Here is a 21,247-nt window from a genome sequence, read left to right as displayed (position 1 = left end):
CTATTCACTCTTGCATTTTTTATAGAAATCTTTGAATAGAAATCCTGGTAACATTATATTCTGTCATTTATTCACTCTTGCATTTTTGATAGAAATCTTTGAATAGAAATCCTGGTAACATTACATTCTGTCATTTTAGAAATTTTCTAACTGATAGAAATCTGACAGTAGCAATTTTTAATCAAACCTTTCCTAATCATTTTAGAAATTTTAATCTGATAGTAGCAATTTTCTATTAAAAGTAATTTTTTAATTTTCTAATTGATTTTTTAGAAATTTTTGAAGTTTAGGGATTTTGCTGAGTTAGGGATTTTTTGGGATTGTTATACATTCTGTCATTTGATATATTTGTGTATTTCTGTTTCTTGTTAGATGTCAAGTGTTGAAGAGATTGCAAATCCTGGTAACAGTAGCACCCCTGTGGAGCATAAACTTGATGCTTCTATGTCTTCCTCTAAGACAAACGTACGTCATCCTGAAGAAAAGAGTAGGAAAGGCTCAAAGGTTTGGCTTCATTTCACAAAAATTTATAAGGAAGGGTGTAAGAAACCTGAAGGGGCTAAATGTAATTACTGTCATAACACATATGCATGGTTAAGTGAGAATGGGACTAGTACTTTGAGAAAACATGTTGCTAATTGCTCGAAGTGTCCTTATAATCATGAGATAAAGAAACAAAAAACTTTGTCATTTCAGTCAGTTAAAGAAAAAGGTTCTGAAAATAGTCTTGGCCTGTGGAAATTTGAACAAGATGCATGCAGAGATGCACTTGCTCAAATGATAGTCAAAGATGAGTTACCTTTTAGGTTTGTTGAACGTGAAGGTTTTCGTCACTTTTGTAGTGTGATGCAACCTAATTTTAGAAAACTTTCACGCATTACAGTGGCAAGGGATTGTGTGACATTATTTAGTAATGAGAAAAAGACATTGAGGAATTTGTTCATGAAATCAAATCAAAGAATTTGTCTTACTACTGATTCATGGACTTCCCTACAAAATGTTTCTTACATGTGCCTCACAGCACATTTCATCGATAAGGATTGGAAATTACACAAAAGAATTTTAAGCTTTTATGTAATATCTAGCCACAAAGGTGAGGCAATTGGGAGGGCAGTAGAGGCATGCTTGATTGATTGGGGTATAGAGAAATTGTGCACACTAACTGTTGATAATGCAAGTGCTAATGATGTTGCACTTGCATATTTGAAGAGAAAGTTCTCTAAAAAGAGTGATGCCTTTATTTTAAAAGGTGAGTTTTTTCACATGAGGTGTTGTGCCCATATCATTAATTTAATTGTGAAAGATGGCTTGAATGAAATCAAAGGGTCGGTAACTCGAATTCGTGATGCTGTGAAGTATGTTAGAAGTTCTCCTCAAAGAGAGCAACGCTTCAAGTCATGTGTAGAGAAGGAGAGGGTTAATCATAAGAGTTCTTTGTGTTTAGATGTTCAAACACGATGGAACTCTACTTTTCTCATGTTAAATACTACACTCAAGTTTCAAAAAGCTTTTGAAAGATTAGAAGATGAGGATCCACATTTTTGCTTAGAACTTAATGATATACCTCCTACCACAAAAGATTGGGATGATGCTAGGCATTTTACTTCATTTTTGGAAAAATTCTATGATGCCATTGTTCATTTGTCTGGTTCTTTGTACATTACTTCTACTATGTATTTTACTGAAGTTTGTGCAATTGAAGGTTTCTTATGTGAATGTGCAAAGAGTTTGGATCCTTCTTTAAGTGTAATGGCTATGAAAATGAAAAGCAAGTTTGATAAGTATTGGGGAAAAATTGAAAAAGTGAACATGTTGTTGTTGATTTCTGTTGTGTTGGATCCCCGTTGTAAGTTGAGATATGTCAGTTTTTGTTACTCTGAACTTCATGAAGCTGCCACTGTGACTGAGCTTACAAAGAAGGTAAGAGAGGCATTAAATCAAATTTATGATGAGTATCAAAAGCTTGAATTTGGAATGTGTTCTTCTTCTAACCAGACTTGTGTTGAAGTTGATCAACCAATTAGTGGAGCAAGTAAACAGTTAATGTCTCTCAAATCAAAGTTTCAAAAACATTTGGCACAAGAACAATATGATGGTGGAAAGTCAGAAGTGGATAAATATTCGGAAGATGCTTGTGAAAAGGAAGGGCCAAACTCACATTTTGAAATTTTGAATTGGTGGAAGGTGAATTCCTCTAGATATAAAATTCCTTCTCAAGTTGCCCGGGATATTTTGGCCATTCCCGTATCCACTGTTGCCTCAGAGGCTACCTTTAGTACAGGAGGTCGTGTCATTGACCAATTTCGTAGTTCTCTTACTCCTAAGCTTGTAGAATGCTTGATTTGTTTGCAGGATTGGTTGGGTGCGTCACCACTCTCACTTGAAGTAGAAGAAAATATTGCGGACATTGATGAACTCGAACAAGGTAATATTGATTTGGTATTTTGTTATGAAATTTATTTTAATATATTGTGCACTTCATTTTAAATTAATGTTATCTTTTTTTGCAATTTTAGCTCTAAATGTTGTGTCTCTTAATGTGATTTCTGATTAATGGAGGATGGTTTGGCTCTTGGAAAGTTGGAAAAGAGCACTGTTGCTGTGTTGCTGGGCTGCTAATGTTGCTGGTAGCTATTAATGTTTCCATTTTGTTGCTGCTGGAAACTTGGAATGCTCTCTTTTGTTGCTGTTAAGAGTTTTTGGCTGCTATATTTGCATCCATATTAGTTGAACTTGTCTTATGTTTTTGTTGTTTTTTATTTGAAAGTTTTTATTGACTGTTTAGAATGTTTTTCAATGCTTTTGGATGATTGGATGATTGGATGGTTTCAAATTTCAATGGTATGTAATGGTTATTATTATATCAAGTTTTATTTTTATTAATTGGTTTTTTATAATTTTAATGATATTAGGATTTTATCATGGGTTAAATGTAATCAGTTTGAGTAATTATTTTGCTAATATTAACAATTTATTCTTGTAAATAGAAATTTTTGGAACCGTAAACCAAACCGAAACCGAACCATTTTTTTGGTTTGGTTCTGGTTCGGTTTTACAAGTGTAACGGTCTGGTCTGGTTCTCAAAATCACAAAACTATTAGGATCGGTTCGGTTCTTGGATTTTCTCAGAACCGAACCAATCCGGACCGTGTACACCCCTAGGAGTAGTAGCCTTAGCCCCCCCGGCAACGCTTCCTCGTACAACGTAAATTCCGTCGGTCGTGCATCCGACGCTCTCTCCTTCGACGTGGGCAACTTCAGCTCTATCTCCGCTGCAATCTGGTACTTCCTTCGTACCTTTTCCAACTCCTCCGCCGTGAACGTAAACTTGTCAGCCTTGGTGTGCCAATGGTCCGGTTCCACTTAGCTTATTGGTCTTGGGGCTACGATCATCGTCGATGGGCGAGCTCGCGCCGCTTGCTCTGCCCTTCTTTCCTCTCACCTCTTCGCCCTATATTGTTCAGCCAACTCCACTGCGTCGTTCTCCCCCAATGCCTCTAGCCTCATGGTTGGCACTTCATTTTGAGCCATCTCTTCTACGTGTCTGCTTATCGCTTCGGATGCTGGCACAAGAAAGTTCGCAAAGTATTGGATATGCATGTCACATGAAACAAATGAGTTCAACTCTAGGATGTGTTGGTTTTTTGCGAAGAGGTAAGTAAAATGAATAACTCCAAATGCCCATGGTTTGCCTATATTCCAAGGATCGAGATTAAATTTCGCTAGTTTAAAAATTTTGAAAGTTTCCACCCCCGCCTTTTCCACGTCATATATTAGTCCTAACCCTTTCGCTTCCTGCTAACGTATCACCTCCTTTATCACTGGATCATGCCATGTGTACGACCACGATTCACTACCCTTTTCCCCTTCTCTGTCTATTCCACTTCACATCACTACGTGTCCCGCCGCTCCTCGAGCCCCACATGCCGCCACTTTCTCGCTCGGTCCCCCTTCGCGGTCGGTGCTCCTCTCGATCAGTATTCTTGCTCGGTCCCTCTTCGCGATCGGCCCTCTTCTTGGTCGGTCTTTTCGCTCGGTCCCCCTTTTGCGGTAGGCCCTTCTCTCACTCGGCCACTCACATTCCCCGTCTTCCTTCTTATTCCCTTCATTAGACTGAAGCTACATTTAGAAATGAGGGACTACTGACATCGGTGGGCCCATTGAGGCTTTTGGCCTACCACTTAGAACCCAATACACGGTTTAAGCACTAAAGCCCAACACTACTGGAACCTAACGTTACACTAAGAACCAATGGCATCTAAACACTTGTTAAGAGGAAAACCAGCCACGTAAGTAGACAAAGATCCTGCAGAGTTATTGCACCACACATTAGCCATTAATGAGGCCCCTGTAGCATTAAATGCGATAATCCCTTCACGTCGATGCAAGCAGCCTCACCATGAACAAGGTAAGCTAGAGCATAGACTTTCGGCCAACATGACAGGTCGAAGTGGACAAGGAAATGATGAACAAAAGATATAAGGAGATTTCCAAGACACAAAAAGGTTATGTTCCCTATCATTATTCACTCGCTACTAGCCATTAACTTCTCTCTCTTCTAACTTGATCGTCAGAGGGTCTGGAGGACTCCGGTTCCCCACTGGGCATTCGTGCAGGTACCCTGGTGGTCCCAGTAACCTGAGAACGATGTTGGAAACAAGGGCCGACCCCAGGTATTAGCAGCATCATCATATATAATATAGTAAAAAAATCAATAGATATTACATATATATATATTCTATAAAAATTCAATAATATATTATACACATATTACATATATATGTAATATTATTATTTATTTATTATTATATTTATGGGTCAGGTAGGGTTCTAGTAAAAAATACTGGGTTTGTTTGGTTTGTATCTCAAGATAGAATTTTTGAGAAAAATTTTTAAAATTTTGTTTGGTTCAAATTTTTTGAAATTTTTTTTCCAAAATCACTCTCTCTCCAACATATCAATCAATCACTTTTCTCTCTCATCTCTTATCTCTCTTTCTCAATCATTTTTTCTCTAACACACATCTACTCAATTACAACAAAATATCAAATCATCCCAAACTCCAAAACTATTTTTAAAATTTACAACCAAAAAAAAAATTTTAACTCCAATGTTTTTTTTGAAAATTTATCTCAAAATACAAACCAAACACACCCACTCTTCCTCACCCCTAGCCCGAACCTAATCAGATTTTTTAAAAGTTTTTTCAAATCCAACTCTACCCTATTCAACCACCTCTAAACCCATCCCATTAGGGTCAGAGGGAGTCGGGACCCGACGTATCGAGGCATTTTGCCATCCTTAAAGACAACCCACAAAAAAATAAAAAATCAAATCAAATTGGCACATCATTCTTTTTATTTTTTACACTCCATTTTATAAAAAATTAATTAAAATAGTCAATTGTCAAACGAATTCTAAGAATGATCCACACTTGTAATATTTTTTATTTATTTATATTATTCAAAAAAAAAATTAGTTCAAGTTGATAGTTGTATTTTTTCTTTTTTTTCATTTTATCATATTTGTCTTTAAAAAATAAAAAATAATTTTAAAAAATGCACTTGTTGTCTATTATTTTAGGCAAACGTGAAAAATAAATAAGTTACAATTATCAAATTGCTCTATTTATTTTTTTTTATTATTATGAATGATGTCTTGCAAAGTAAGCGGTTCAAATCATCAGGGAAAAAAAAATGTTATGGGTCTCATAGGCTGAACAGTATCCTTCAATCCAAATGTGGACATGAGACAAATTCAACTCCATTAGTTAACTTTGTAAGGAAATCCTATGGTATGCAATGTATCTTTTTACATATTTTATGGCGTGTTATGTATTTTTGTGGTAAATATTATATATTTTAGTGTTTACGGTAAGTAATAAATTTTATATATATATATATATATATATATATATGTATATCTAAATAGTCCTATTCTATTTCATATTATTCCGTAACTATAAAATCATAGACAAAATCATTTAGTACTATTTGCTTATTTTAAAAATTAGGACCAAATCGTACATTAAGAAATTCAAATCAAACCATACAATTTAATCTAAATTGAACAAATTTGATTTTTTTAACTAAGCTTAGATGAGTGAGGATGGTTGAGGTTGGGTTTCTCTAGTAATGATATCACACATACTATATTTCGGAAAATATTTGAGACTTAAAAAAAAATATCTATAATTATGTATATAATGAGGTGGTATCATATGTTTCAATTCTTAATTTATTATACATTTAATGACATGGGACCCAACTCCATTATCATATCATTATGGGTGAAAGTGTGAATTTGTAGCATTGTTACTATATTTTTGTACGAAAATTGTTTGGGAACTCTAATTGAATACCTCTGATGATGTGAAATGAATCCAACTCCTCACTCCTCATCTTTCCTCTCTCTCTGTCTCTCTTTATTCTTTCTCTTCTATTAAAAGTTAAAATAAAAATAATATATTAAGAGATGTAACACCACTCATTTTTCTGTTCTATTTTATTTACCATCTCATCTCATATCATATCACGTAGTATAAATTAAATGATCAAATGTTAATAAAACTAATGTGAACTACATTATAATAATTATTGTAATTATATGTTTAAAAAAAAAATTTATGGTCAGAGAATTTTTTTAGGGTCTTGTTAGGTTAACTCCAACGCTATACCAAATCCATCATCAAATTCAAATTTGGTGAAAAATATCTTTTTTTTTCCCCTTTTGTTCCAATAGTTTCATCAAACATATATCAAATTGAGAATATAACAAATGTTTCACCAAACTGAGAATATCTGCCACCTTTCAGCATTTTACTTTGCATAGTCGTTGAGTGTTAGGCCCACCGAACGACAAGTCGGATATCCGACCAGATATCCACTCAATCGTACTCTTAGATGGAGAAAACAATCGAGAGACAGAGAGTTCTTCACCACCACCTTCGTCCTTCCTCTACCTCCTCTTCGCTCGAGAATATCACTTTTTTCCTCTCTGTACGTTCTAAAGTCACTTTCTTTTTTTCTTTTTTCTTTTTTGCGATTTGATTACTTTAATGCATAGTGTTAATTATGGGTTTTCCCATTTATTTGTCCATGTTCTTGTATACCTATAATCTCATCTTTATTGAGGTTAAAATATGATGATATGGTAGATGGGTTTTATTTTGAGTTGCTAAAATACTCTGTTAGCTTTACTTTTGTTCTCTGCTTGTGCATAGTTGAGAAATTGACATGCTTATATGAGAGGGTAATTTTTGGTGAAAATTGGGCCAAGCTATGAGATGGACTTTATGGCCCAAAGTAAAAAGGACCGAAAAGTTACTCCGGCCCGAGAGAGATAAGGTTACTCCGGCCAAAAAAGATGAAGTTACTTCGGCTCAGGAATCAACTTGAATTTAAACCGGTCTTGGAAGTTATACTGGTCTTGGAGTTTATACCGGCCGCAAATCGTTGGTTCGGTCCAAACATACCATGGGTTGAACAAGAGAGAACCGAGGTAAGAAGGAGTAAAGGGAGAACCGAACTAAGGAATAGTTCGGCCTGTTCTGTGGCTCAGCATAGCCGTAGGTACTTCGGTCAAATGGTAGCTCGGCCGTGGTAAAAACCATCCCACTTGGTTTGAGCAGTGGGGGGGGGGTGTACAAGGATAAGCATTATCCTTTAGGAGTATGAATACTAGGAGGACTCTGCATGGAGAAATAAAAGTCCTACTAGGATTGTGTCATTCGAAACCAATAAAAGCTCACAAGCATCACATTGGAGGAGGTAACATAACACAACATACAATTTTGCTTCTTGAATACATTGAGCTTGTCTATTTGTCAAGTTTTCTGACTTAGGCATCGGAGAGGTTTCCGGCACACACCCGCCGGCTAGCTCACGTTTGTGTTTTCAGGTGACAAAGCGACGTCGTACGGAGAAGCGTGGACTTAGTCAACAGGATTATACGAGGAGAATTATTTCTTCCCCGTACAATTGGCGCCGTCTGTGGGAAGAACAGACAGAACAAAACCTCTTGATTAAAGCTTCTCCCCTTTTACATCCAATGGCACACACTGAAGAATTGCCGCAATCCACCGTCGACGGGCTAACTCCAGAAGGGGGCGCAAGGCGTGAAGGATTACCCTCTGTCCCTCCCATGGCAGACTTGGAGCCCCAACGACATAACACCAGGACGGATACAAGGGGGAGGCGAACTAACAGCCCCCGTCACTCTCGTTCGCAAAGTCTTGACAGGCAAAGGCGGAGGATTGACCCTCAAGCTCTGGAAGATCGCTTAAAAGAGCAAGATGAATTGATAAGAAAGATGGCGGTGGACATGGAGGCCTTGAAACGCCAGATGAAGAAAAAAGAAGTGGCGACAGGAGAGGGGCGCAAAAACAAGACGCCCCCTCGCCACTCAGAAAATCGTAGTAGGAATACTACACCCTCACAAGGAGAGAGTAGAAGCCTCAGGACAGGCGATACTCAATCATGGTCTTCCAGAACTCGTCACTCCAGGTCTGAGAGGACGAAGTCTGAAAGATCATACACTGAAGGAAGCACATACTGGCCCTCTCATTCGCATCAAACTAGATCTAGACAGACGGAATTACCCAGATCATCCGACTTACGAACCGTGCTCGAAGAAAAAGCAAGATGCAAGGAGGATGCCAGGGCACGGGATCCGCACAGAGTTTCTGCCTTACAGCGGTTGGCTCCTCAGACGCATGGAAGCATCGAGGTTGGAATGCCAATACCGCGCCCAGCCTACGAACCAACGGACAAAGCATTGGCAAAACTACAGACTTCACCATTTGTTCCAGCGATCGAAAACGCGCCCCTACCATCAGGCTTCCTTCAGCCGAAATTCACCACATATGAAGGGAAGACGGACCCGTACTCACACTTGAGCCACTTTCGCCAAGTCATGGCCGTTTACAGACGAAACGAGGCCTTAATGTGCATACTCTTCCCGTCTAGCCTTGGCGACCTAGGCTTGACTTGGTTCGAGAAACTTCCTGAGGGCAGCATAGCCTCTTGGGCGCAATTGGCAGAAGCTTTCGTAACAAGGTTCCGAACGAACACTAAAACCCCGGTGGAGATCGACCAGCTACTCTCCATCGACATGGGCGATAAAGAGACCCTAAGATCCTACAACAGTCGCTACTGGGAGACATTCAATCAGATTGGGGACTGCCCCACCAATCTCGCCATTGCACAGTATAAAAGAGGCCTTCCAGTTGGGAACAGACTGAGGGACTCAATCACCATGACGCCACCCCTCACTATGGAAGCCCTGATGGAAAGAGTGCATCAGCACATCAGGGTAGAAGAGGACGGCGCATGAGCAAAAGCAAAATCTAGTGCGACCGCAGTACCAGAAAAGAAGACCTCAGCGAAGGTCAATACAGTAGATCGTCAAAGCAAAAACGGGCGTGGCAGACGAGATAACGGAGAAGACCCGGATAAAAGATGGTTGAGAATCCGCACTGCCATAACCACGGTGTTCAAGAAACCGATATATCAGATTCTTAGTGAAATAAGAGATGAGCCTTTCGTCAAGTGGCCAGCCAAGCTAGGAGAAACCCAGAAGGACTATGACGAAAGATCGCGGTGCACCTTCCACAAAGAAAAGGGACACCGCACGGAGAATTGCACACCATTGAGACAACACCTGGAAGAGTTAGTGGCAGCGGGCCACTTGGACAAATACATTGAAGGAGGGACGCAACCAGCCCCCCAGGATCACAATAACCCCAATGGAATGCCAATCGACGCCCCACCTCAAGGCATTATCAATGTAATACATGGAGTCTTTGAACTTGAGCGTGTATGCGAGCTCAGGGGATCAATCAAGAAGGCTGAGCACTTTAGAGAGGTGTTAAGTGCCCAACCTGCCATCAAGAAGGGAAAGACAGAGGCAACAAACGTCATGTCCTTTTCGGATAAGGACTTGGATCGAATATACTGTCCTCACAATGATGCTCTGGTCGTCACTCTCCGAGTCAAGGATTTTGACGTTAAGCGGATTCTGATTGACCAGGGTAGTTCATGTGAGATCATGTACTACGACACATTTAAACAACTGAAGCTACAAGACAAAGACTTGGCGCCTGCAGTCTCTCCCCTAATTGGATTCAACTCCATGCTAGAGTGGCCCATCGGCAAAATAATTCTTCCAGTCAGAGCAGGAAGCGTAACAAAACAAGTGGAGTTCTGGGTATTGAAGGTCCCCTCCACTTACAACATCATCTTGGGCAAAACATGGCTGCACGCCATGCGTTCGGTGGCGTCATCCTACCACCAGGTAATGCGGTTCCCCAATGACACCGAAATAATTGAAGAAGTTTATGGAGATCAGATCATGTCAAAGCAATGTTTTGTCACGGTAAACGGCAGCCGCGCTGCCAAAGGATACATTCATTTGGTGGAGGAACCTGAAAGCAATGAACTATTCGCGGACGTCGGCAAAGAGGCTGATCAAAAAGCGGTGGAGGACTTGGTGGAGGTAAAAATAGATAAGAAGAACCCTGATAAGTTCTTCTTGCTTGGCTCGTCGTTGTCTAGCACTGAGAGATTAGAGGTCTTGGAATTCTTGACCTCCAACATTGAAGTGTTTGCCTGGACGCCCTACAACATGCCAGGCATTGATCCAAACTTCATCAGTCACCAACTCAATGTCCACCCATCCGCCAGACCAGTCATTCAGCGCACACGCAGATCAGCACTCCACCACGCCGAAATAGTGGCGGAAGAAGTAGGCAACCTGCTGGAGGCCGGAGCAATTAGAGAGGTGCACTACCCAAGATGGATCTCCAACACAGTCGTAGTGCCAAAGAAAAATGGCAAATGGCGAGTCTGCGTCGACTACAAAACACTCAACAAGGCGTGCCCAAAAGACAGCTTTCCTCTGCCACGAATAGATCAACTAGTGGACCTAACGGCAGGGCACAACCGACTTAGCTTTCTGGATGCATATAGAGGCTATCACCAAATCGTCATGCATGAACCAGACCAGGAGGTCACATCTTTTACAACTCCAAGAGGATTATACTGTTACAAGGTCATGCCCTTTGGCCTGAAGAACGCAGGGGCAACATTCCAACGGATGGTCACCAAGATGTTTGAACCATTGTTAGGCAGAACAATGGAAGCTTACATCGACGACATGGTGGTCAAAAGCAAGGATGAGAATGACCATCTTAAGGACCTAGGCGAGATGTTCCAGATCCTGAAGAAGTACAAGTTGCGCCTCAATGCGTCCAAGTGTGCATTCGGAGTAGGATCTGGCAAATTCCTGGGCTTCCTCGTGACCAACCAAGGTATAGAGGCAGATCCCTCTCAAATCAAGGCAATCCAAGATCTGGAGAGACCAAACTCAGTAAAAGAAGTGCAGCATCTCACCGGCATGGCAGCTGCACTCAACTGGTTCATAAGCAGGTCGTCAGACAGACTACGACCATTTTTTCATGCCTTAAAAACAAATTTTGAGTGGGATGAAGAATGCGACCAAGCTCTGGAAAGCTTGAAGGAGTATATGTCTTCCCCACCACCGCTCGTTACCCCAGTACCTGGCGAAGAACTCTTCTTGTATCTGGCAGTCTCTCAGCACGCAGTTAGCGTAGTGTTGGTTCGTGCACAAGGAATTCAACACTTGCCCATCTATTATGTCAGCAAGACATTGCTGGGAGCCGAAACAAGGTATTTGCCACTAGAAAAACTGGCATTAGCCTTGATGATGGCCTCCAGGAAATTGGCACACTACTTTCACGCCCAAACCATAGTCGTCCTTACAGCTTTCCCACTAAAAGCTTTGTTTGAGAGGGCGAACTTTTCTGGGCGAATTTTGAAGTGGGCAGTAGAGTTTGGACAATTCGACATCAAGTTCCAACCCAGGACCACAATAAAAGCCCAATCTTTTGCAGACTTCGTAGCAGAGTTTACTCCTGGAAGTCATCATATCTGCCCAGTCGACCTAACTGACACAACCGAACTAGGGACGGAAGTTGACGCCGGAATAGCGCAACCCCTAGTAGAAGGTGCTCAGTCAAACTCCAAGGCAGACCAGACTAAGGACAACAAGGAAGAAACAAACCAAGGCTCACCAACAGTACAATCAGATGGCGAGGGGCAAACAGCAAGCATGGACCTTGAAGAAAACATCATTCTTGACCCCACGACATCATCTGACCCCTCCACGTGCTGGAAGTTATTCGTTGGAGAGATGTGAAAGCTCTTTGTGGATGGAGCATCCAACCGGCATGGTGCAGGGCTTGGCATAGTCCTCATCTCCCCAGACGGCCTGGTTGTTGAGCAAGAAATCAACCTTGGCTTCCCAGCATCAAACAACGAAGCGGAGTATGAAGCGCTTCTCGCAGGACTCAAATCAGCATACTACATGAAGGCCACCGAACTAATGGTTTACAGCGACTCACAGCTGGTGGTAAATCAAATTTCTGGCGACTATGAAGCAAAGGATGATAGGATGGCCAAGTATCAAGAGTTGGTCAGAACAGAAATCAAGAAATTTGAAGTAGTAAGGATAGAGCAAATTGGCAAGGAGGAAAACGACAGAGCAGACGAACTAGCAGGCTTCGCCTCAATGGCAGATTCCTCCATACCTCATCCACTACTAATCGACTACCTACCTAGACCAAGCATAGAAGACCCCGAAGCAGAAGAGGTATGTTGCATAGAACTAGGCCCCTCTTGGATGGATCCCATCATCCTGTTCTTAAAAGAAGGCATCCTACCAGAAGAGAAAAAAGAAGCCAACAGAATAAGAGCGAAATCGCAGCGATTTTGGCTCTCCCCATCCTTAGCATTATACAAGAAGTCATTCTCAGGACCCTACCTAAAGTGCGTACATCCTAGCAAAGTAGAAGCTTTCTTGTACGAGATACATGAAGGGGTGTGTGGAAGCCATCAAGGCGGAAGATCGCTAGCTTACAGGGCCATTTCACAAGGTTACTGGTGGCCATACATGCAAGCAGACTCAGAGAAATATGTAAAGAAGTGTGAGAAATGCCAAAAATTCGCACACCAAATTCATCAACCAGCAAGAGAACTCCTACCATTGACCAGCCCATGGCCTTTCGCAATGTGGGGCTTGGACATAGTAGGACCGCTTCCAACAGCACCCGGCAACAGGAAGTTCTTTATCGCAGCAACAGACTACTTCACAAAGTGGGTGGAAGCAGAAGCATTGGCATCAATCAAAGAAAAAGATGTGAAGAAGTTCATTTGGCAGAATATCATCACTCGGTTTGGCATACCAAAAGCCCTTATCTCAGACAATGGCACTCAGTTCGACGGCAGAATCTTCAGAAGCTTTTGTGAAGAATACAAGATAGAGTTCTACAATTCTACACCGGCATATCCTCAAGCAAATGGCCAAGCAGAAGCATCAAATAAAGTCGTCTTGGATGGACTTAAGAAAAGACAAGAGAAGGCAAAAGGCAAGTGGGCGGACGAACTTCCTCATGTTTTATGGGCTTACCACACCACACCTCGACGATCAACAGGAGAAACACCATTCTCCTTAGCATATGGAATAGAAGCAGTAATCCCACTGGAAGTTGGCCTCCCCACAATTCGAAGCGAAAATTTTGATCCAGACTTAAATAAAGAAGCCATAGCATTGGAACTCGACCTTGCGGAAGAAAGAAGAGAAAGGGCACTGGTTCACATTGCTTCATACCAACAAGAGTTAATTAGAAAATACAACAAAAAGGTGCATCCAAGACAATTCAAGATCGGCGATTGGGTGCTGCGCAAAGCAATGGGAAACACCTTGGTACCAGGAGATGGCAAGTTAGGGCCAAACTGGGAAGGTCCTTACAAAGTGGTTGGATTAGCAGGCAAAGGGACATACCACCTAGAAGACAAGGACGACAAAGCAATCCCTAGGCCATGGAACACGGCCAATCTCAAGTTGTTTTATTTTTAGCTTCTTTTTTTTTTTCAAACATGTAATTTCTTCTTTTTTCTCAATAAGACAACCAATTCTTTTTCACCATGAGTTGATCTTTGTAAAAGTCAATTTTAGTAAAGATAGGAATATTGCAAACCTTTTGTTTTAAGTTAGCTGGAAAAAACTAACTTAGAGGTTGGCTGGAATAAACCAACACCCTTCCTAAACCCAGGATAAGGATCCAGGCTGCAAGACCTTTGGTCAGAATAACCAAACAATATTCTAAGTTAGCTGGAAAAAACTAACTTAGAGGTTGGCTGGAATAAACCAACACCCTTCCTAAGCCCAGGATAAGGATCCAGGCTGCAGGACGTTTGGTCGGAATAACCGAACAATATTCTAAGTTAGCTGGAAAAAACTAACTTAGAGGTTGGCTGGAATAAACCAACACCTTTCCTAAGCCCAGGATAAGGATCCAGGCTGCAGGACATTTGGTCGGAATAACCAAGCAATGTTCTAAGTTAGCCGGAAAAAACTAACTTAGGGGTTGGCTGGAATAAACCAACTCTTAGTACTCTTCAGCCGAAGTATGGGGATGGCTGAAGAATAGTTGGCTGGAATAAACCAACTCTTAGTACTCTTCAGCCGAAGTATAGGGATGGCTGAAGAATGGTTGGCTGGAATAAACCAACTCTTAGTACTCTTCAGCTGAAGTATGGGGATGGCTGAAGAATGGTTCACTGGATTAAACCAACTCTTTGTACTCCTCAGCCGAAGTATGAGCATGGCTGAAGAGTGGTTGGCTGGAATAAACCAACTCTTGGTACTCTTCAGTCGAAGTATGGGTATGGCTGAAGAATGGTTGGCTACAAACAAACTCATTGTACTCCTCAGCCGAAGTAATTATGTCGGCTAAGGAGTGGTCAGCTGGAATAAACCAGCTATTATTCTTCAGCCAAAGTAAGGGTATGGCTTAAGGGTGGTTGGCTTGAGTACTCCTCAGCCGAAGTACTTATGTCGGCTAAAGAGTGGTTGGCTGATAAGCATAGATTAGTTTAACCATTTAAAACCGGAACGGCAGTTGGAACAATAGAAGACATTACAAGTGCAGGCACACATCAAAACCGGAATAAGAGTTCAAATAAAATTTTCATTCATTAAAAAGCAAGTACAGAGGGGCATAGCCCGGTTACCAAAAAAAAAAAAAAAAGGTGCAAAATCAAGAAAAAAGATCTTCAATTTCGGCGTCAAAAGCAGCATCAGCATCAGCATGAAGACCAGCATCAGGCGGGAGCTCATTCTCGGTCGCATGGGTAGTTTCGGTCGGAACCACGGTCTCAGCTGGTTGTTCAATAGTCAAGTCTTCCACCGTGGGTTCCAGCCAAACTGATTGGTCTACGTTGACAACCGGAATGCCGTCAGAGGCAGAGTCTTCATTAGAGTCTGAGCCCTCAAGAAACTGCTGTTGCATGGCATTTGCATATTCCATGAGGGAGTTCGGTATAAAGTAGGCTGGAGGGTTGAAAACCTCGGTCTGTGGATCATGACCGAGCTTCTCAATGGCTCCCCTCCAGCCGCACTTAAAGAATAGCTCCTTGGCAGCTTCGCACTGCTTGACATAGGCGTCCTCTGCCTTCTTGTAGCCTCGTTTTTCGGCTCCTTCTGCGCTCTCCTTCGCTTGGGTTATTTCGGCATCTTTCTTCTTTTCAAGCTTTACCAGCTCACGCAGGTACTTGTCCTTCAAAGCAATGGCAGCCTTCTGCTTTTCGGCTTCGGCCGAACTAACCAGTCCGGTCAGTCTGCCAATCTCACCTTGTAGCTCAGCCATTTGCTTTCTGGCCTCCTCTAGCTCGGTCGCTTTTGCTTCAGCCTCTGCTACGGTTTGCCTTGTTATTTTCTTAAGCTCCAGCACTTTCCTATGAGTGATTTGGTTTTTCTGAATGGCCTGACAAAGCAAAGATTTCCCTTTAGTCGAAGTAAAAGTTAAAAAAGAAAAGTAGACAGAGAGGCGACCGAAGTCACTTACCAGAATCATGGATTTTGTCGTTGACCGGATGGCCTTCAGTTCGGTGTTCAATTGTTTTTGGTGGTACTCCATGTCTTTGGGGAGGCACACACCCTTGGCCAGATTGAAGGCCAACTGATGGTCTTTTTCAGCAACAATCGAGTCCGAGGCTTGGATGTCTCGGTTGTTAAAAGTAAGTTTCGGTGCCCAGCAACCGGTCGTTCGGTCAGAGGGCTCCGGTTGGGGGCTCGGTGGTAAGCTCGGTGGAAGAGCAGGTTCTTCTTCATCAACCAAAGTTTGCTCAGTTTCGGCAGTCCGAGCTCGCTTAGTTCGGCGGGAAGAGGACGGCTGTTGGGAGGGGAGGGCCACAACAGCAGGCTGCGATTGGCTGGGTGGCGTTACTTCGGGCCTGGTTGTCTCGGTTAAAAGGGCCCTGACTCTATTCTTTTTTGCCATCTCTTCCTCAGCTGTAAGTGGGACTAGTCTAATCTCGGGCAAGGATGGGTCCGGTTCTGGGGCGTCTTCAAGAAGGAAGTCAGTTACTCTGGATTTCCGGCGACCACTGTATCGGTAGGTCGACTCGAATTGCAACAATTTGGCCCAGCTACGTTCTGGATATCGTAGTGCAGCTCGCAAAGTTGCAAGGTTTGGATAACTGTATAAGGAATGAAGGTGGGCAAAATCTACAAGAGAAGAACTGTTAGCTCGGTTGATAGACTAACAAACCGAAATAAAAAAAAGCAAGAAAGAAGACCGAAGTTAAATTACCGGGCTCTCCTTTTTTCCAATTTATAGGTCGGCCAGGAATTTGGGCTTGAAAATCCTCAAAGTTCCCAGAGACCCAGAAAAAATCATCGTCGTTTAAGTCTTTGTCCGGTGTATATTTAATTATCTTCTCTCGGCGGCGACGTATTCTAAGATAATAAACCCACCCATCTTCTTTTGAGCCGATGGAATATTGATGAAAGATTTTGGCCAGGCCAAGGTTTAGTCCGGCTTGGCGGTTCAGTTCGGCTATTTCCATAATGATGCGGTAGGAGTTAGTAGATAGTTGGGTTGGGCATAGTCTGGTTTGCCTAAGGAACTCGCAAATCAATGGCTGGACTGGAAACCGTAGTCCGGTTTCTATAATGGATAAAAGAGTGAAGGGGACGAAGCCTTCATTGTCCCAGGGAATGACGTCTTTTTCGGCCAAGACCAGATGGACGTTATCAGGTATTTGGTAGTCTTTCCTGAATTCGGCTAGGCCGCCCGGAGTATTTACTAGGTATCTATACTTCCCCATCTATCGTATAATTTACGAATAAGTTATATCGGTGAAAAAAATTGTGCTCAGTAGCTCGGTTGAGCACACGCAGGAGTGCCTGGGCAACCTAAGTCTGCAAAGTAGAAAACACAGGAGTTAAGCACAGATCATTGGACCGTGCTACAAATTAAAAGCGAGGTAAAAGAGTCCTACTTCGGCTTTATGGACAGGTTCTATCTCGGTTCAGCAAAATGCTTGGTAGCTCGGTTTGAGTAAGGTTCTTATTAGCCAAATCTCGGCATACTGGCTTTGGAAACAATTTTTGTTAGACCGGTTCATCCTCTAGGGGCAGCTTTCTGAGTTCGGTCTAAAAAACTAAGAAAGCTGGTTCAGCCCCAAAGGCCTAAATCGGTTGAACTAGGAGTTTTGTTATTTTCGGTTGAGCCTCTAGGGGCAGCTTTCTGAGTTTGGTTTAGGAACTAGGAAAGCTGGCTTAGCCCCAAAGGCTTAGCTCAATTGAAGACCGAGGTTCCTTAGTTAATAAAGTCAAACTTCGTTCGGTGGGATTATCCCGGTTAGAGTTATTCAAGAGTTGATAACCTACTGAAACTGCTGTTTCTTCTACAAGTTCTAGTTCGGTTATTTGCTAAAGTAATCTACCTATATAGGACAAACAGTATCCTAGTTCGGTTGCTACATGATTTTGGATCTAAGACTAGTTTTCTACAGAATAGGTCATACACGCATGAGTTCTACTAATTTTTTCATGGAAGTATAGAAGTGAAGCAGAAATGGAAGAACATGTTTTGCAAAAATACAGTAAACCAAATGCATAGAACATATACGAAAGCAAAAACATGGAGGGAAAGAAGATTTGCTTACCAGATTGAAGAAAAGGGGACTGGGGATGAAAACAGTAGCAGCAAAAGAGGAACACGAACTCAGGATTAGAAGAGCAGAGGCACGAAGAAAGGAAAGGGTGAAATGTGTGGGTGAATGATTCAAGGCTGGAGGAGTTGTTTTGTGAAAAGAGAGAGAGAAAAGCGGGAAATTGTTCAAAATTTTCGTAGTACGACGGCGGCGTGACAACTGCCCACAGCCTATCAGAGCCTGCCACGTGTCATTGGAAAGTGAAGCGTTACAGTCACAGTGATTAAAGAGACGTTTTGACCGGACAATCGGAACTTGGAGTAAATTAAGCTCGGCTGGAGAGGCTAAAGGTGGTTTTTTTAGCCCGGCTGGGAAGGCTTAAAAACGTTAGCTCGGCTGGTCACCAGGTAATCCCAATCATGCTGTGCAGAATGGAATTAAGGGGCAATTGAGAGGGTAATTTTTGGTGAAAATTGGGCCGAGCTATGAGATGGACTTTATGGCCCAATGTAAAAAGGGCCGAAAAGTTACTCCGGCCTGAGAGAGATAAGGTTACTCCGGCCAAAAAAGATGAAGTTACTTCGGCTCAGGAATCAACTTGAATTTAAACCGGTCTTGGAAGTTATACCGGTCTTAGAGTTTATACCGGCCGCAAATCGTTGGTTCGGTCCAAACATACCATGGGTTGAACAAGAGAGAACCGAGGTAAGAAGGAGTAAAGGGAGAACCGAACTAAGGAATAGTTCGGCCTGTTCTGTGGCTCAGCATAGCCGTAGGTACTTCGGTCAAATGGTAGTTCGGCCGTGGTAAAAACCATCCCACTTGGTTTGAGCAGTGGGGGGGGTGTACAAGGATAAGCATTATCCTTTAGGAGTATGAATCCTAGGAGGACTCTGCATGGAGAAATAAAGTCCTACTAGGATTGTGCCATTCGAAACCTATAAAAGCTCACAAGCATCACCTTGGAGGAGGTAACATAACACAACATACAATTTTCCTTCTTGAATACATTGAGCTTTGTCTATTTGTCAAGTTTTCTGACTTAGGCATCGGAGAGGTTTCCGGCACACACCCGCCGGCTAGCTCACGTTTGTGTTTTCAGGTGACAAAGCGACGTCGTACGGAGAAGCGTGGACTTAGTCAACAGGATTATACAAGGAGAATTATTTCTTCCCCGTACATTATACATTTGTCTCGGTAGTCCATTGTTTGTTTCCTAAACTAAATTAATTATTATTCTTCACACCCAGGCATCTATCTGTGCTGCTGGGGATAGTGCAACATACTATAGAAGTTCTGTTTATGGAGATGCCCAGATAAGAATTGGGCTGGTTTTGTTGATTACATGAATTTCAATTGGAAATTAGGGGATAAGAAAGATATTCTTGATTTGTTACCTTCTGATCCCTTTGATATTCTTTATTTGTTGCCTTCTGATCCCTTCTGGTCTCTTCATGGAAAACCCTCATGAATGATGCCATGAATCTGATGTTCATTATCTCATCTCTTTTCATTTTAAATCCAAGTGATCATCATCACTTTCTCATTTTGCTTCAAAATTATTATTCCTATATCTAGTTCGTGGTTATGAAGATGGGTTTTTTCTGTTTAACTGTGTTTGAAGAATGGCATTATCTGGCATCATGTAGACAAGGAAGCTTGAAGCACAGTTGGATGAAGAATTGCACTTGACAGTTGACCGATCGGACTTCCGACCGATCATCTCCCGGTCAACTGGCGTTTTGCTGACAGTCAAAAATTCACTGTTGGAGAACTGGATATCAGATAGAGGAATTCCTCAAATTTTTACTCAGATTAGATGAAAAATTTGATAAACCATTAGAGATGCTCTTAATATGTACTCCAAGAACACTTGTTAAGAATGTATTTAATTATCTTAACTACCTCCATTTTTTTTTATGAGAGAATGCAAAACATAAATATGATGGTTTTCAAACAAGCGTTTGGTTAAGTTTTGGAATTATGATTTGAATCAAAAAATTTCAAAACCCTTTTCAAAAGTCCTTAACAAACACTCGATTTAAAAAAAAAATTCAAAATTCATAACCAAACTCTTTTCAAAACTCTATTTAAAAAAAAAATCAAAAAAATTATTTTGCTTGTTTTCGGTTTTTTAAAAACACTTTTCAGAAAGTTATACTTTCTTGTTTTCTGTTTTTTTTTTTTTTGTTTTATTGAATGTTTTTAATATTTTAAGCAATTTTTTAAAATTTTTAAACACACCTAACATAAATACACATAAAAAGTATAATTTTTATGAAAAAAATCTTTTAAAAATTCACTAAATACCAAAATTACAAAAAAAAAAAATACAAGAATTCAATATATTTTTCGTATTTTTATGTATTTATTAATTTTTTAAAATATTTTTTCCCAATTTTTTTACTTTTTAGATACATCTAAGTAAGGTGTATCTAAAAAAGTTTTAAAAAAATGATTAAAATTAAAAAAATATTTACTAAAAACAAAAAACACGAAAAACAGAAAACTCAATTTTCAAAAAATTTAATTCAAAAAACTCAAACCAAACACACATATTATTTTATTTTGTTCTTTAAAATTTATTTTTTTTTTTAATTTTTAATTTTTTTTTTTTGAAGAAAATATTTTTATTTTTTCAAAAAAAATATTTTGTTATTTTTTTAAGAGAAAATGTGTGATAAATCCAATTTAGAGAGTGTCTAATACAATAGGTCCAGTGAATTTTTTTGTTGGTGATAAGTCCACCTTTTGTGAAATAATTTGGTGAGAAGTCATTGTATTGGTGTTAAAGGACCTTTTATTTTCAATTTTACCGTTGTTGACTTTTGTTAACTATCTGTTCAAAAAAAAATTATCTATTCAAAAAAATTTCTTATTTGTTCAATTTTTTTCTTATCTGTTCAAAAAAATACTTCTATTTGTTCATTTTTTTCCTATATGTTCAATGTTTATCTGTTTCATTTTTTAATCCTTTCAACTATCTGTTCAAATTTATATCTACCTGTTCAAATTATTTTCTATTTGTTCAAATTTTTTGACTATCTGTTCAAATTTATATCTATCTGTTCAATTTTCTCCACACCTGTTCAAAGTCTATGAGTTTCTCTCTTTATGTTTAAAATCTGTGAAATTCTCTCTCTATTTGTTTAAAATTTCTATATGGGTTTCTCTCTCTATCTATTCAAATATTTTCTTATCTATTGAATATTTTAACATATTTTTCC

General features: G+C 40.6%; 1 protein-coding gene across 1 annotated transcript; it reads left to right on the top strand.

The window, feature by feature from the left end:
- The first annotated feature begins 372 nt into the window (after window positions 1–372).
- LOC145821415 (zinc finger BED domain-containing protein RICESLEEPER 2-like) lies at window positions 373–2,188 on the top strand. The gene is made up of 2 exons (XM_082917930.1): window positions 373–2,102; window positions 2,185–2,188. The coding sequence occupies exons 1-2, from the start codon at window positions 373–375 to the stop codon at window positions 2,186–2,188; spliced, it is 1,734 nt and encodes a 577-aa protein (XP_082774056.1).
- The last annotated feature ends 19,059 nt before the right edge of the window (window positions 2,189–21,247 follow it).

Source organism: Camellia sinensis, chromosome 1 (genome assembly GCF_055761805.1).
Source record: "Camellia sinensis isolate YWXY chromosome 1, ASM5576180v1, whole genome shotgun sequence".
Taxonomy (NCBI): Eukaryota; Viridiplantae; Streptophyta; class Magnoliopsida; order Ericales; family Theaceae; genus Camellia; species Camellia sinensis.
This window is presented reverse-complemented; position numbering and strand designations above follow the sequence as displayed.

Excerpts from the sequence above, each read along its gene's own strand:
- LOC145821415 (XM_082917930.1), top strand. The coding sequence starts at position 373 with ATGTCAAGTGTTGAAGAGATTGCAAATCCTGGTAACAGTAGCACCCCT.